Consider the following 18,032-nt stretch of genomic DNA (forward strand, 5'->3'; position numbering starts at 1 on the left):
AGAGCTCGACTTTTATCAGGCACTGAAGAAGGGCGGGGCTGGGGAAGGTGGGAGGGACCCCCGGCGACGTCACAGAGCGTGGGCGCGGCTTCCGCGGTTTCTGGCCTTCGCCGCCTCGGGCAGTGGGCTGGATGGGGGTCTGTCACTTCCCCCTCAGTGTCCTGACGCTTAAAACAAAGCTGCATTTCGTTGTATATATGCTCCTCCCTTAAAGCTTCTTATGTATATACAAGATAAAACCAAAGCTCTCAAGAATGCTGACAGACTGGGTGGTGCCCAGCAAGGCCCTCATGCGAAGGCCTCCTTCTGGACCTTGCCAGTATCTTCTCCCCGCCTCATGTTAAAGCCCGGAGATTGCTCTGGCCCCTCCAACATCTTGCCTCCGCCAAATTCTGACCGTGGCGTTCTCAAGTAGAAGCGGCTCCCGTCGCAGGAGGAAGAACTGCGCATGCTCAGTACGCAAGCCCCGGGGTTTCAACGGGGCAGACGGGGTGGGGTGTTGTTGGGTAACCCAGGTGGCTGTTTATCTAAACGCGGGCGGAGGCTTCCGCGCCGCGCCGAGCTTCCTGGGAGCGCGCGCGCTGTCGGTCGCCTAGGCGACGGGGGGAGCAGGGGCGGGGCCTCGCCGCCGGGCTCCGCCCCGGGCCGCCGGGCCCCGCCCCCAGCACCGCTGCGGCTCGGGCTCGGGCGCGCGCTTCGGCGCCGGGAGGAGCGGCGGCGGCGGCGGCGGCGGGCGGGGAGCTGGGCGTGGAGGCGCGAGGGGCGGGGCCCCCGGCACTGCGGGCCCGCGGTTCGGGCGGCTCCGTCGGCTCCTTGACTCACACTCCCTGCTCGCCCTTAGTGCCTGCCGGCGCCCGCGGTGCCGCATTGCCGCCCGGCTCGGCCGATGCCCAGGGCTGCTGCTCCCTCCGCCGGCGCCCGGGGGGCCGCGGCGGCCGTGAGGTGGGGGCGGCCGCGGGAGGCGGCGGGGCCGGCCGCCGGCGCAGGGTCCGGGCGCGCAGCGCGGCGGGCGTAGGTCTATGTCGCGGGCAGCGGCGGCGGCGGCGGCCGCGGAGGGACGATGCGCGAGTACAAAGTGGTGGTGCTGGGCTCGGGCGGGGTCGGCAAATCCGCCCTGACTGTGCAGTTCGTGACCGGCACGTTCATCGAGAAATACGACCCCACCATCGAGGACTTCTACCGCAAGGAGATCGAGGTGGACTCGTCGCCGTCGGTGCTGGAGATCCTGGACACGGCGGGCACCGAGCAGTTCGCGTCCATGCGGGACCTGTACATCAAGAACGGCCAGGGCTTCATCCTCGTCTACAGCCTCGTCAACCAGCAGAGCTTCCAGGACATCAAGCCCATGCGGGACCAGATCATCCGAGTGAAGCGGTGAGAGGGCCGGGGGCGCGGGCAGCGGGCTTTGCGGTGCGGCCGGCAGCCCCTGTCCCGGGGCCAGAACTCCCTCCCGCGCGCTCTGGGGTGGCCGTGGGCAGGAGGAGATGTCTAGGGAGATGGCTCTGCGATCTTACGCTTTGTGATAATTTTTTTTTTTTTTTTTTTTACCAGCATCTTCCTCCTCATCTTGAATCTCAAATTTGAGTGCTTTGTTTCACAACTCAAATTTGGCATCCCGTGAACCCACAGCACAGCTCTTTGTCTCTTGGATATTACTAGTAGCGCTTGTGCAGAACCCCAAAGGAAACAAAGTTTAAAACTTGCAGCGGGGGGAGAGGGGCGGGTAGGTTTCTGCTGGGAAGAGGGCAGCTGTGCAAGTATAGTGGAGACATTTTCAGATTGAACAACAAACAGAAAACCTACCTTTGCAGTATTTGACAGCAAAAATTGCTCACACGTACGTGGTTAAAAATGTCAAGTCCAAAGGAAAGAGACCTTTCTCGTTTCATAAAAGATTGAATGGTGCCAAGGCGTTTTACAAAAATGAACTCTCCAATTAAGATGAAACTTTAAAGACAGATTATCAAATTATTTGAAGACATGGCTCAGTTGGATTGAGATAGTATATAGAAGCACAAATATACCATTCACATTAAAGAATGCGACTTTTTTTTTTCTTTTTAGTCTAGCTGCCTTATTCCCCTCAAAAACAAAAAAAGAAAGAAAGAAAAGGGAGGGAAAAAGGCATTCCTGGAAATAATGCAAGTTTCTTCAAAGGTGTGACTCAGATATTAGCTAATTTAAAGTTAATGCAAATAAGCTCTTTCCTGATATGAACTCTTTTTTCTAAAGTGTGCATTTTGGAAATATGGCTGGTAGCATAAATGGCTTATGATATTTGTTTTCTCTTAAGTTGATTGAGTATATTTTTTCCTATAATTTCAAGCATCAGAAGTGTAATATCTCAGTTCAAAGGTTTAGCAAATTTTTCTAATTACTGTTTACGTGTTACTGCTTTGTCTGATTCTTATTATTAGTTAATAATTGCTAATAATTTTGATTTAGTGTAATTTTGTTTTTCTTACCCAATTCTACCTATAACCCTAAATTTGTAGACATTTGCTGAAAACTAGTTGTAAGTGTACTGTAGACGTAGTCTCATTTTTAGTCAGTTTGAGTCTACTCACTTTGAAAGAGCAAATACCAAGTCACATATATTCAGGGGTTGCTCAAAAATTCACTAGAAGCAGCAGATTTTTAATGCCACGTATGAGATCAAAGGGGAGGCCCTCTCCTGAAGCTCTCCCCACTTAATTCACTGAATATGCACTTTAATAGCTAACCTAAAATTTGGTATGTTACTTCTTCCATTAAATTTCAAACTAGAATAAAGTGGATATTTTTATAGCCTCTCATGGTGTTCTGAGATCTGTGAATCTGATAGCTTCTTCTTCAGTCTCATTTTCTTGAAAGTTAATTGTTATAGTTAACATAGGAACACTTTTGGTGTTAAATTTACTAAGTATCTGATATTTAAGAGGCTACATTCAAGTGGCTCAAATCTTTAATTCCCCTTTCATACTACTTAAAAAAAAAGCATACAAAACAGGGCAGTCTAACACATTGTCACACGTCAATCTTAGGCCATATACATACATCAAATAATAAAGTAAATGCCCCAACTCCTCCACCCTTTATATTTAAACATATACAGATAATACGTGCATTGATAAAAGTCACATGCCCAGGGCGAACTTCTTGACACAAGCCTAGCGGACAGAATATGGTAAAATGTCATTGGATAGTGTAGTCCATATGATTTTGTAGTTTCTTATGATTTAGTAGAGATTACTAATAATGAGTTAGTGTAAACGTAGTGTATTGGAACAATTTATTTGTTTGCACTGTGACCCAGGAAGAAAAAAAATGAGTAAAATTCTATTTGCCCAGATGTCATTTACTCCCTAGTCTCAGTTCCTGATGTAAAAGTTGAAAAGACCAGCTGAGGTGTATGTAGCTCATAAACTCTTTCACTGGAATTCATCCATTGTGTCCTTAAGAACTGCCTGGGCCCTTCTGTGTCCTGGTATTTTTTACTTCACCCTAATCTCATCATCTGGCCTCCCGGCCTATAGCATATTATAAACAACGTTGAAAGAAAGAAGGAATCTGTGTATACTTGTATTTTACAATACAGTATATGTCATGCACATATTATGGTAAAGCAGGCATTCAATGTGTTGGTTCTTTAACTTTTCCCACTTAAAGAGAATAAAATGGGATTTTCAAATAAATGAATTTTCTTCTCTTTTTGGGAATCAGTTTTTAAATTAATCAGTTGCTGTGGGAGGTATTCGTAGTTGTTCCCTCCCCTCTGCCAGTTACTGCTTTACATATTCTATACAACAGTTGTTTGGGGATATTTAATATCACCATAATGCAGATGACATAAGTGAAGTGCAGGGAGGGTTGATATTTCGCCCCAAATTAGTCATTGGTGGAGAGGAGATTTAAACCAAGATCTGCATGAATCCACGTATTCTTTTCTTCTATACCATGCTGCCTTTGACCTTGATGTTTATTGGCAAAGTCAGCAATCCAGCCTTTGGTCTAGGGTCACGCTCTTCAATTCAAATATAGTTGTGGGCCATGTGTGTAATTTTGAAATGTCTACTAGCTGATTTTTTGTAAAAAGTGTGAAGCAGGTAAAATTAATTTTAATAATATATTTTATTTAACCTACTCTATCTAAAATATTGTCATTTCAACGTGTAATCAGTATTCATAAATTGAGATACTTTAATAGTTTTCAAACTAAATTTTCAAAATCTGGTGTTCAGTTTACACTTAGTGCACATCTCAGTTCAGACTAGCTGTATTTCAGTTGCTCAACAGCCACATGTGGCTCCAGGCTACCATATTGGACAGTGTAGGTCTAAGGTGTATATATTTGGGGGAAATGCTTGCTTCTCTGAGCTCCATCTTCCTTGTCTGTGCATTAAAATATAGCATGCACCTCTCAAGAGTCTTCGTTAGGATAAAATGAGATAATATATTTTAAGGTGTCCAACACAATACCTTGAACACAAAACTTGCTTCAAAATTCCGGCTGTTCTTTAACTTTGTCACCCTGTCTGCTTAAAATTTTATCCTTGATATAAATGTAATTTGAGAGGAAATAAATTTGATTGCATTTTGAAAGTCATTACCTAGTATAGACAAGATGATACTAAAAAAGCAGTGGTGACTAAAACAATCCTTGGAAAAATTTTGTTGGTATTCTCTTAAAATATTTTCTCTTATTAAAGATCTTATGGGAAAGGGCAAGAGAATGAACATTTAACTTTAACTGTAGCACCAATGCACAGCTGAGAGTGAAAGGGAGCTTTTCCCTGGATTGTTCTTGTATGGAATGTTTTGCTTATAAAAAGTATAAAACAGGTCCCTACTCCCTTAAGTGTCTGTAGGTTCACGGACATCCATATACAGGTTCCCCCCTGCTATCTGAAAGTAGAGAGTTCCTATGAAACCTTTCCTAAGCCAAAATGGCATAAAGTGAAGAAGCAATTACCTTAGGACACATCTTGCTTACAGATGCACAAAAAAAAAAAATCTAGGTAAAGCGCTTACAGACACAGTTCAAAGCTATGGCAGGTTGATGCTGAGGTGCTGAGTGTGGTTCCTGGGGAAGGAACTTGGAGGTGCCTCTCTCCCTGATGGGGTACGTGCTACCTCTCAACTGCTCACAGCAAACCAAGTGCTGGACGCGATTTTCACTTTTTGCCTTTTTTCATAAAAGCAAAAATCATCTTATTTCTTTTGGTTATCAAAAACAGGTACTAACGTAGGTCTTTCCTAAAATTGAAGTGTCACGAAGCAACTTTTGAAAAGCACAGAATAGCTGTACATACACAGGCTCCTGTCCAAGCCAAGCAGGCTAGCTAAAATGGTGGTTTTTATAAATTCACATGCTTTCTTTTTTTAAATTGACTTTGGATGAGATCGGACACATAGGGAAGAGTGACAAGGATACAGAAAATGTTTCAATTGAAATAAAACTCAAGTTCTTTCTAATTTCATAGTTGCTTCTCCCATTCCTCCCAGGGTAAGCCGTGGTCCTGACCTTGGAACATGCAACCCAATGCCTATTCTTAGGATAACGCCCAGAAATCTTCAACATGACCTTCCCAGGCCCAGCAATGCTCTTATCCCTCCCTGCCTTTCCACCTTCACCTCTGGCGACCTTCCTCGCCCCTTGGATTCCAGCACCCCGACCTTCTTTTAGTTCCACGAAAGTGCCTGTCTCTGGGCTTTCCTTCTACATGCAGAAATCACCCACCTTTTGCAGAGTTAATTCCTACTTTTTGGCCCCTGCTTAGAAGATTTCCTCCTCAGGGAAGCCTTCCTCATCTTCCCAAACTGACTTTATTCCATCCTGTCTTCCCACAGTGTATTAACCTCGTGCCTCACCCCTTCCCTCAACCACTCATGTTTCAGACATCGGTGGCACCCTGTGTTTCCCCTCCTCTGGTAGTGCTCATCAGAGTTTAATTTAAGTACAGTCCGTCTTTCTTATTAAACTGTAATCCCACGTGGCTAGAATGGCTCCTGGCACATAGGAACCAATCAAGAAAAATGTGTTGAAAAAAATTAGTGTTCAAAGAGAAAATTATGTTAGTGGCCTCAGTTTCCCCAAGCATTTGAATTTTATAGATGGAGGAGGTGACTCTTTAAAGCCCATTTTGCAGCTGGAGTAGACGATCTCCCTTCCACTCTAACATTCTGTGAGAGTACTTCTATCTACTAGGGGCGACCAGGGAAGAGGTAAAATTTAATAACAGACTTTAAGAATCAGAAGCATGGTGTCTTCCAGATGGAGGACATGGCATGGGAAATGCATAGGGTAGGTTCATTGGCTGTTAAATAGACCAGGTTGGCCAAACCAGGAATTTATATAGAAGTGTGAGAAGAGGTAAAATACATAAAGCTAAATTACGGAAGGTTAAAGACTTTGGACTTGCTCTTGCAGTCAAGGACCATGATCAGAATTGTTACAAAAATAGAAATATGGTGGTGATATGATAGATGGCTTAGTGGTAATAGACCAGAGTCAGAAGAAAGAGTTGTATTGTCATAATCTCATTTCTACATGAAGTATAAAGATTCTGAATTAGCATGGAAAGAATGGATGCAAATAATGTTGTAAAGAATGAATCAGTCAAACTTAGTGGAAGAAGGAGAGGAAGAGGTCAAAAGTAACCTTGGGGCTTCCCTGGTGGCGCAGTGGTTGAGAGTCCGCCTGCCGATGCAGGGGACGCGGGTTCGTGCCCCGGTCGGGGAGGATCCCACATGTCGTGGAGCGGCTGGGCCCGTGAGCCATGGCCGCTGGGCCTGCGCGTCCGGAGCCTGTGCTCCGCGGCAGGAGAGACCACAGCAGTGAGAGGCCCGCGTACCGCAAAAAAAAAAAAGTAACCTTGACATTTTGAACATGAGCGAATAGAATTAGAGAGGAATAGCTGGGGGAGATTATTTTGGCTTTGGAGATGGTAATCATCCAGATAGATGCACCTAATAAGCAATTAGAATACCGGACTAAAGCCTGAAAGTTCAGTTTATGTACGAGTGTAAAGACTCGAAATCATCTATATAATTCACATTTGGAGAGTAGATGAACCCTGCTGGGTAGTGTATAGAGAGGTAGAAGTGAATGTCCAGGAATAGAAATTAGAAATGAATATGGCCAAGGATAGAACTTGACATTTGTAAGGTACCTAGAGGAGACTTTATACATTGCATTAGGCTAGAAGGCATGGTGCATTTTATTTTTTTTTAATTTTTTTATTTTTTCATTATTTCAAAGCCACCTTTTATTATTAATCACAGAGCAATAAAAGGCAAACAAGCAACAACAGCAGAAAAAACTATTTACAAAACTACTTCTAAAATACTCGTAAACACTTTTGACTTACTAATTATCTATGAAGAAGTTCTACATCAGATAAAGCATTGAAAACTTTAGTACCTTAATCATTTAAAGGCACCTTCATTATCCAGGCTTTAGGAGCCAGTGTCCTTTAATGGACAACAGACTCTTGAATAGTCCTTTATTGGACGTTTTAAGAGTTATACAACAATAAATATTTTGGCTTCACAGAACCTGCACCATATCTACCTCATTAGCCTACTTTTGGGTCCTTTCTGATCAGGCATTTCTTTTCCCTCAACGTACAGAAATGCTGCACTAGATGGCCTTTTCATTTTGGGATAGCCATTTCATTACTTATTTTTATGTGGCATGGTGCATTTTAAGACTGAGAAGAAAAATGGGGAAAGTGTGGTTATTTGTACTACCCAAAGCGAATAAGTTACTTTTTTTTTTTTACTATTATTATTTCATATTTCTGTATCATTTAAGTGATCACTTTTAAGAGACCCAGCTGATCGTTTGCACATTTTCTCCTCACAGTAAGTTGCCCTAAAAGCCCAATCTAAGGTAGAGGTAGATTGCCAGTTGCTAACACATAGATAATGACCCACAACAGATTGGCACTGTGGAGCTGAAACCAGGAAATACATCCAATGATGTTTGTCCCAATAAGTGATTTCTGGAGTCTGCCACCAACTCCTTCTTCCGCAAACACCTCCTTCCCCAGTTCGATACCTCCAGAGACCATAATTGTAATTGAAAGCTCCTCCAAGGTACAGAGCCTAATAGCTGTGAGTCACTTTTTATAGCCCAGAGTTTTTTCCTGAAAAGGAAACTTGGTTTTGCTGCATTGTAAAATTAGAATATTACAGTAGAGTCATTTCCTTTTTACCATCCCAGGATTAGAATTTTTTAAGTTCACTTTGTAGTTGGAGTAGATGATCTCCCACCAGCCCTACATTCTGAGAATACTTCTATCTCATTGGCACAATAAGGGAAAAAGTATTTTAGTATGAACCTTAAGGAATCAGCAGCCTGTGACCTGCAAATCTTATCTGTTTAGGGGTTTGTGATAATTGTATCAATAAAATCTCTAATCAGAGGAATCATTACAATGTTGTTTTTTTTTTTTAAAAAGGAGGAGGGGGGCTTCCCTGGTGGCGCAGTGGTTGAGAGTCCGCCTGCCGATGCAGGGGACGCGGGTTCGTGCCCCAGTCCGGGAAGATCCCACATGCTGCGGAGCGGCTGGGCTCGTGAGCCATGGCCGCTGAGCCTGCGCGTCCGGAGCCTGTGCCCCGCAACGGGAGAGGCCACGACAGTGAGAGGCCCGTGTACCGCAAAAAAAAAAAAAAAAAAAAGGTGGAGGGGCAGAAAGGATTTAAATAGCCAGCCAACAATTCCACTGCACACAGACAAAAGATATCAGCTATCCCTGAATATTGATAAATCCTCTGACAAATGGAAGAGATGGATGATTTGAAAGGTGATTTGACTGGCCACTGAATGAGAAGTATTCAGGCCCCAGGCAGGTGGATGACATTGACTTTCTAACTCTCCTTTAGGAAAAGGTCAGATAATTAACAGATAAACACTAAGATAATTAACAGATAAACACTAAAATATCTCTGGATGACACAACCAACAGGAAGAGCCAACAAAGTTGGAATCTTTTTATTTGTTAAAATTTTCCAGTAACAGTACACTTGAGTGATTTAATTCTGTATGGTATCTTTTCAGAAATTATATATGGCACATTAAAATGCATAGATTATATATTTACACATTTCTAAGCAGTGATCTTTACATAAAACTATGTACACCATACACAATCTGTGACATCTACATTTCAGTAAAGTATATAAGTAAAATATAAGTATATTGATTAAGTTTATCAAAATATATTAAAAGAGCATATTTCTAGCTGCTAGGATTTTGACATGGTATATACCAAATACTGTTTATGTACTTCTAAAAGATTGGAACCTCTTTGGAAATGTCGGACCTAATATTTCAACTATTCACCTTTTATTCTTGTAGGAAAATTCTAAAAAACACATCACATTAGCCTGATTTTTAATAAATTTCAGTTTAAATTAAAGGTCACTGCTATGAAATAAGATTTTTTTTCCAGCATGTGAGTCAGAATAAGGTTATTGGGTATCCGAATCAAATGTCAGCAGCATATTATATCGAAGGCATGGTTTGGGAAATCCAATAATAAAGCAGCATTGGAATTCTTTGGAGTTTGATGCATTTTATTACTTAATGTTGGAAATGTACTTATCACACATTGCTAAAAGCTCTAACTGAATAAGCTATTTAAATAAGCTATTTAAAATAGATTACAGCATGTGAATAAAGTATACTTGTAAATTATACATTCTTTTAAATCAATTACAGCATGTGAATAAAGTATACTTGTAAATTATACATTCTTTTAAATCAAACTCCTGAAATATATTCACTGGTGGAATTGGAGAGATTGTTCGTTTTCTTTTGTTTTGAAAACAAACCAAATTGATATTTTATGGAGAAATGTGATTAATTATTTTGCGGGTTTTTAAAGTTCATTTTATTGAGATATAATTGACATATAACATTGTAATAGTTTTACGGTTTTTTCACTCAGTAAAATTACACATTGTAAACCTTTACCTAAAACATTTAGTAGTTATTTCCCATAAAACATAATGATTTGATATATGCATATATTGCAAAATGGTCACCACAGTAAGTTTAGTTAACGTCTGTCACCACACACAGTTACAGTTGTGTGTGTGTGTGATGTCAGCGTTTATGATTTACTCCCTTGGCAGGTTTCAGGCATCCAATACTGTATTACCTGTAGGCGCTGTGCTGTACACAGCCCCAGGACTTACTTATCATTTATCTTATAACTGGCACTTTGTACCTTTTTACTGCCTTCACCCATTTCACCCCCCGACCCCATCTGTTCTCTGTATCTGTGAGTTCAGTTTTGTGGTTTGTTTGTTTTAAGATTCTGTATATAAGTGAAATTATACAGTATTTGTCTTTTTTCTGTCAGACTTATTTCACTTAGCATAATGCCCTTAAGGTCCATCCAAATTGTCTCAAATGACAGAATTTCTTTTTTTTTAATGGTTTAATAATATTTTGATCTATATCTATCTATCTATATCTATATATATATATATAACATTTTCTTTATCAGTTCATCTATCAGCAGACATTTAGGTTGTTTCCATGTCCTGACTATTGCAAATAATGCCGCAGTGAACTTGAGGGTGCAGATATCTCTTCGAGATAGTCATTTTGTTTTCTTTGGGTAAATACAGAAGTGACATTGCTAGATGTTCTATTTTTAATATTTTGAGGAACCTCCATACTGTTTTCCATGGTGGCTGCACCGATTTACATCCCTACCCACTGTGCACAGGGATTTTCTTTTCTCCTCATTCTCACCAACCCTTGTTTATTTTTTGTCTTTTTGGTGATAGTCATTCTAACAGGTGATATCTTATTGTGATTTTGATATGCATTTCCCTGATTATCAGTGTTGAGCACATTTCATGTACTTTTTGGCCACCTGTATGTCTCCTTTGGAAAAATGTCTGTTCAGATTCTCTGCCCATTTTTTAATTGGATTTTTTTTTCTATTGAGTTGTATGAGTCCTTTTTATATTTCAGGTATTAATCCCTTATAAGATATATGACTTGCAAATATTTTCTTCCATTCTGTAGATTGCCTTTTCATTTGGTTGATGGTTTCCTTTGTTGTACAGGAGCTTTTTAGTTTGATGTAGTCCCATTTGTTTTTATTTGCTTTTGTTGCCTTTGCTCTTTGTGTCAAATCCAAAAAATTATTACCGAGACCAGTGTCAAGGAGCTTACTCCCTATGTTTTCTTCTAGGAGTTTTATGGTTTCAGGTCTTACGTTCAAAGCTTTAGATCCATTCTGAGTTGATTTTTCTGTGTGGTATAAGGTAATATTCCAGTTCCATTCTTCTACATATGGCTATTCAGTTTTCCCAGCACCAGTTACTGAAGAAACTATCCCTTCCCCATTGCATATGCTTGGCTCCTTTGTTGTAAATTAGTTGACCATATATGTATGGACTTATTTCTGGGTTCTCTAGTCTGTTCCATTGATCTATGTGTCTGTTTTTATGTTAATACCATACTGTTTTGATTGGTATAGATTTGTAATATAGTTTGAAATCAGGAAGTGTGATGCCTCCAGCTTGGTTCTTCTTTCTTAAGATCCCTTTGGCTATTAGGTCTTTTGTGATTCCATACAATATTAGGATTGTTTGTTACATTTATGTGAAAAATGTCATTGGAATTTTGATGGGGATTGCATTGAATCTGTAGATTGCTATGGGTAGTATGGACATTTTAACAATATTCTTCTAGCCCATGAGTACGGAAGAGCCTTAGATTAATTTGTGTCTTCTTCAGTTTCTTTCATCAATGTCTTATCTTTTTTTTTTTTTTTTTTTTTTTTTTTTGGTACGCGGGTCTCTCACTGTTGTGGCCTCTCCCGTTGCAGAGCACCAGCTCCGGACGCGCAGGCTCAGTGGCCATGGTTCACGGGCCTAGCCACTCCGTGGCATGTGGGATCTTCCCAGACCGGGGCACGAACCCCTGTCCCCTGCATCGGCAGGTGGACTCTCAACCACTGTGACACCAGGGAAGCCCTGTCTTATCATTTTTTAAAATTGTTATTATCTGTCAAAAAACAAAATATTAAAAACAATAACTCTACTACTTTGTATTCACTTAGCAGTGGCTTTTACATTTTCTTAATCTGGCTCTCAGGAATACATTTTGCAGTGTACATACAGGCATAAATACGTATAACTGAAACCAAAATTTCGTGAAACAACAGTTACACTTGGTATGTTGCTGGTATTATATTTTCTGTTTTATTCTATTCTGTTTTATTTCATTGTTTTTAAGTGTTCCTCTTGATCCACTAAATTGATCTCATCACACACAATCTGAAAACCGCTATCCTGGAACATTTTACTCTTAAGAAAAATAAATGGACCTATCTCTTTCATAGTTTGAAACAATTTTTATCTTCTCTTCCTGCTTTTCCATTTTCCAACAATGCTATGTAAATGCTCAGAAAGTGAAATGAATTTCCCAATATGAGTTAGTAAAATGTTACCTCTGTCACAGAGAAAGATAACATTTAGTCAAGGAACAAAGAGACACATAAAGTGTATCTTTTGAGGAAGCATTTATTACTGTTTGTTGGGCATATTACAAATATGAGGACATATTTCTCTTGTAATTTTGTTTGTTCTGGTAAGGCAGGATAGCTCCTGCCTTGTGAAATTTAGAACAGAGAAAGGGATGTTTTAGTAGGATCCCAACCAGAATGTGTTCATTTCCTACAGCAGGTTGCTGTGGGGACTTGGGAGACTGATCTTTATGAGAGGTTTGCTGCATCTGTCTAGGATGATGTTGATTCAGCTCTGCCTTTAAGACAGTAAAAATAGATGAAGACGACCATAATTACAGCTATCTTAAAATTACTTAGTAAAATTACCCCAGAGAAACATTATAAACCTTTACTTAAAACATTTAGGAGTGTTGTGTTTCATGCTTTTCTAGGAGCAGCCCTTAAAAACTAGTAATTCGAATGTGGAAGTCCTACACCATATTGATAATTCAGTACATCTTAATGTTTTCATCTTACCAGATGTCTTTACATCTTTCTGCAAATGAAATCTTAGAGGGTTTTTCTCTAGTTTTGGATGGAAAATTTTGTTTTGTTCTTAATTCTAAGTACATGCATCCTGAGGTTTACAATGAACATAACAAATACTGTATATATTATAATTGCTCTCAGTCAGTATTTCATTTTATTGGGCATACTGATCTTATCTATGAAGACCATTAATTGTGAATCTGGTTAAAGCTGAGCTTCAGTACTTACTAGTCATATAATTTAGGAGCAAGTTAGCATTCTCTGCATCTCACCTTCCTCATCTGGAATATGGGTATAATATAATAACTAATGAGGTAATGAACGTAAAGTTTCTTTACATAGTAACTCTAAAATATCAACAATAAAGTTTCACCAAAAATCACAGAAATAGAAATGAGACCCAAGCATTTTCTGACTTTATAAATCAGTATACTGCCACATGACTTCTTAGGAATTAGACTTGCTTGCCTTCCCATATCTAGAAAAATTATATATTAGCTAATCTAGTATTGCATTTCCATTTTTCCATTGCTTTCTTGCCCGTGTCTGAAGTGCTCGTACAGTGTGTGTATTACAGAACTTACAGCACAGACCCTGAGCACTTTGTGTCTTGAGGCTCTCTTGCCTATAAATGGTGACAATATGATTTTGTGACTCACAAAGAATTGTGATTTTTTTTTTTAGTACATGTATTTAAAATATAAAAAATATAGAAAGTGATCAGGCATATAATAAGTATTTGTTAAGTAACACTTTTCTTTTTTAAAACGTTTATAATGATAATAGACCTTTTATGAATACCAAAACTATACATGGGGTGAAGAAGATTTTAATAGTCTTTATGGCTAATTACATATATATGTGTATATATGTATATGGGGGGGCAATGGAGGGAAATGTGTTGACAGAGCTTTTAATAAATTGATTCTAGAAGTTTTGTCTTTGTATAAAAGTCATCACTGTCAACATCAAATACTATGGTTTAAACCACTTTATTTGCATAACACTGCCCTGAACATTATGCAGAATAAGTACAAGATACTATCTTTGTCCATCTGGCATGCCAAAATGTACTACAAATGAATATATATTTGACAGTGTTGAGTTTATTATATATGGAGAGAGAGACAGAATACATTTTTTGAAACAGTTTGATTTCTAAGTTTTAAAGTATTATTCCACCAAAAACATTGCTTTTGCTAGGCCACTTTTTTTAAGGAATTTTTTTTTTTTTGGCACAACTTTTTTTTTTCACAACTTTTTTTTTCTCTTCCTATTTTATTCAGATATAATTCACATACAGCACTACATAAGTTTAAGGTATACAGCATAATGATTTGACTTACATACATCATGAAATGATAACCACAAGAAGTTTAGTGACCATCCATCATCTCATACAGATAGAACATTGAAGAACAGGAAAAATAATTTTTTTCCTTGCAATAGGACTCTTAGGATTTACTCTCTTAACTTTCATGTATAACATACAGCAGTGTTCATTGTATTTATCATGTACTTACAACTGGAAGTTTGTACATTTTGACTACCTTCATCCAATTCCTCCCCCAACCCCCAGACACCTCTGCCTTTGGTAGCCACAAATCGTTCTGTTTTGCTATGAGTTACTTTGTTTTTGAAGCATAATTGGCCTACGACACTATGCGAGTTCCTGGTGCACAACGTAGTGATTCAGTATTTCTGTTTTAGGTGGGCCAAAGAGTGCCTTCAGTTTTTAAGTAAAAATAGAAGACACATTTTTCATTTTCACCAAGAACTTTATTGAACAACGTATTCACCCTTTTGTGCCACTACCTTCTGCCATTTCTCAGGCAACTCCATAATTCCATCTTCCCAAAACCTTTTATCTTTTCGAGCAAAGAACTGTTCCAGGTGCCTTTTACAGTCTTCCAGGGAATTGAAATTTTTTCCATTAAGAGAATTTTGTAAAGACCGAAATAAATGGAAATCTGAAGGTGCAATGTCTGGTGAGTACGGTGGATGAATCAGAACTTCCCAGCCACGCTGTAACAGTTTTTGCCCAGTCATCAAAGAAACATGCAGTTTTGTGTTATCCTGACGGAAGATTATGTGTTTTCTGTTGACTAATTCTGGACGCTTTTCATCGAGTGCTGCTTTCAGTTGGTCTAATTGGGAGCAGTACTTGTTGGAATTAGTCATTTGGTTTTCCAGAAGGAGCTCATGATAGAGGCCTCCCTTCCAATTCCACCATATACACAGCATCACCTTCTTTGGATGAAGACTGGCCTTTGGTGTGGTTGGTGGTGGTGCACGTCACTTGCCCCACGATCTCTTCCTTTCCACATTACTGTACAGTATCCATTTTTCATCGCCCATCACAATTTGTTTTAAAAACGTTTTCATTACATTTAAGTAGAGAATCGCACGTGAAAATATGGTCAAGAAGGTTTTTGTCACTTAACTTTTGTGGAACCCAAACATCAAAGCGATGAACATAACCAAGCCGGTGCAAATGATTTTCAATGCTTGATTTGGATATTTTGAGTATGTCAGCTATCTCCTGCTGACATACTCAAAATATCCTGATTGTTCTCAATTAATGTCTCAATTTGATCACTATCAACTTCAACTGGTCTACCAGACCGTGGAGCATCGTCCATCGAGAAATCTCCAGCACGGAACTTCGCAAACCACTCTTGACACGTTCGATCAGTCACAGCACCTTCTCCATACACTGCAGAAATCTGTTTTTGCGTTTCGGTTGCATTTTTACCTTTCTTAAAATAATAAAGCATAATATGCCGAAAATGTTGCTTTTCTTCCTCCATCTTCAACGTTGAAATGGCTACACAAAAATTCACCAATTTTGATGTCTTTTTTAAAACGCATGCTGATACGATAGCTGTCACATACAGTCTAACAAAGTTGTTTCGGATGAAGTTAAAGACAACTAAGTGCTACTGGACCCACCTTACGGAAAAATCTAACGTATTGGGTTGGCCAAAAAAAAAATTTGGCCAACCCAGTACGTTACAGAATGATCACCATGATAAGTCTAGTTACCATCTGTCATCATACAAAGATATTGCATTATTATTGCCTATATTCCCCTGTACAAATGTATACTGTATATTTCATACCTCTGAATCATTTATTTTGTAACTTCTAGTACTTCCAGTTTGTACTTCTTAATCCCCCTCACCTGTTTCTCTCACCTTTTCTAAAGGTTTTTTGATGCATTCTAACTCATTATAGAATGTCAAAATTTGTCTGTAAGACTAATGCCAGCAATCATATATTTATTTGCTTTGTTATATTTAGTACATTTTGATCCTCCCTGGAAATGAAATCTTACTTTGTATTTGGTTGTTGAATGGTTTGAGCAGAATTGTTATCTTATAAAGCATTAAAAAAATAAACTGATTTATGGATAATTGAGAGAAAACAGCATAGATTAGCGAGTACCCAGGGAAGATAGCTGGGAGATTATCTAAAGATAAAAGTTCGTTATCAGGGATAGTTTAATATAGATTAAGAAACAAAGAATAAGCTTTATCTTAATATCAATTTTTTTTGTCTTTGCATTTAGTGAAGCTGAAATATCCAAATATGGTACATATAAAACTATACTATCCAGGACTTCCCTGGTGGCGCAGTGGTTAAGAATCTGCCTGCCAATGCAGGGGACACGGGTTCGACCCAACGCAGCCAAAAATGAATTAATTAAAAAAAAACAAAAACTATGCCATCCAAAATATAATCCTCCACCCACCCACCCAGATGACCCACATACACTTGGACTGTTTTCTGCTTCGTGAACCAACACTCCAAACGAACTTTGTCCGTCAGTCATGGTCACGTTGGCATAGTGAGGAGCTGGGTGCTCGTTGTAAGACAAGTGCATACATATATGAACACTAACTAGACAATTTTTAAGTTTATTTTAGAAGAGCTGGAGATGAGAACATAACTTTTCAATGATTACTCAGTTTACACACAATACTGATGGCATGAAACTTTTCTCAGTGGTCTTGCATTAAAGAGCTTAATGTTTGCATAAACTCTACTTGTTCTTGCTCTCAAATGGCCATCAACCAGTGTCGGCATACTGCCCCCTTCAGGGAGGAAGGATATAAACAGAGTGTTGGGTGGTTGGAGGCCTCCCAGAGGTACAGCCATTTGAAAAGGACACTCTTTTTTTTTTTTTTTTTTTTTTTTTTTTTTTTTTTTTTTTTTTGCGGTACGCGGGCCTCTCACTGTTGTGGCCTCTTCTGTTGTGGAGCACAGGCTCCGGACGCGCAGGTTCAGCGGCCATGGCTCACGGGCCCAGCCGCTCCACGCCTTGCGGGATCTTCCCGGACCGGGGCACGAACCCGTGTCCTCTGCATCGGCAGGCGGACTCTCAACCACTGCCACCAGGGAAGCCCTGAAAAGGCCACTCTTGATGACATTGTTCATTCCTCAGGCTACCCTGAGTACATCATCTGGTTTTACTGAAAGAAATACTTGGACACTTATGGAGGAAGGGACTGTTTGGGGGAAGAAGATTTGTTGTGTTGCTCTCATCAGCACATCCTGTTAAAATCATAAGTACTGAAGCTTTTCTAGATCGTACTGACTAGCTTCTAACAATCCCATAAATATTTCCTTTGAATAGGTACCACTGCTTTGATCTGTTCCCTTTTCTCCAAAGGTGGCCGTATGTCTCTACCTGGGACAGTTCAGGTTTACACCTGTTGCCTTGGTACATTTATTTACAGTGCCCCTTTCCATCTCAAAAGTGTCTCTTGGCAAAAATTATATGGTCCCTCTAGGCACTTACCTTAAGTTCCCTGTTTTTAGAATTATGTCAATTTCAATCCCATTTTTACTTGTATTTTTGTGATATCCAGTCTGTATAAACAGTCTCTTCCTTTGACTTGGCCAACATCCTTCTGTATTACATTTCTGGATTGGGGGCAGCAGATCCTCATGAACTGGAAATTTTATTCAGTTTAAAAGATGACATCTTTTGGACTTCCCTGGTGGCACATTGGTTAAGAA

The 18,032-nt window shown here is 39.7% G+C and overlaps 1 protein-coding gene across 2 annotated transcripts in view; it reads left to right on the top strand.

The window, feature by feature from the left end:
- The first annotated feature begins 329 nt into the window (after positions 1-329).
- Positions 330-18,032, top strand: part of RAP2A (RAP2A, member of RAS oncogene family) — a 39,686-nt gene continuing 21,983 nt past the window's right edge. Inside the window, exons 1-2 of one of the 2 annotated variants that reach the window (XM_032611227.1) lie at positions 330-455; positions 1,127-1,374. In XM_032611227.1, the coding sequence (XP_032467118.1) occupies positions 1,259-1,374 (116 nt within the window). In that variant the 5' untranslated portion in view covers positions 330-455; positions 1,127-1,258. Of the gene's footprint in view, positions 456-931; positions 1,375-18,032 lie in introns of those variants that run through there. The other variant, XM_032611226.1, reaches the window with a different exon arrangement.

This window comes from Phocoena sinus, chromosome 18, assembly GCF_008692025.1.
Source record: "Phocoena sinus isolate mPhoSin1 chromosome 18, mPhoSin1.pri, whole genome shotgun sequence".
In the NCBI taxonomy this organism is placed as follows: Eukaryota; Metazoa; Chordata; class Mammalia; order Artiodactyla; family Phocoenidae; genus Phocoena; species Phocoena sinus.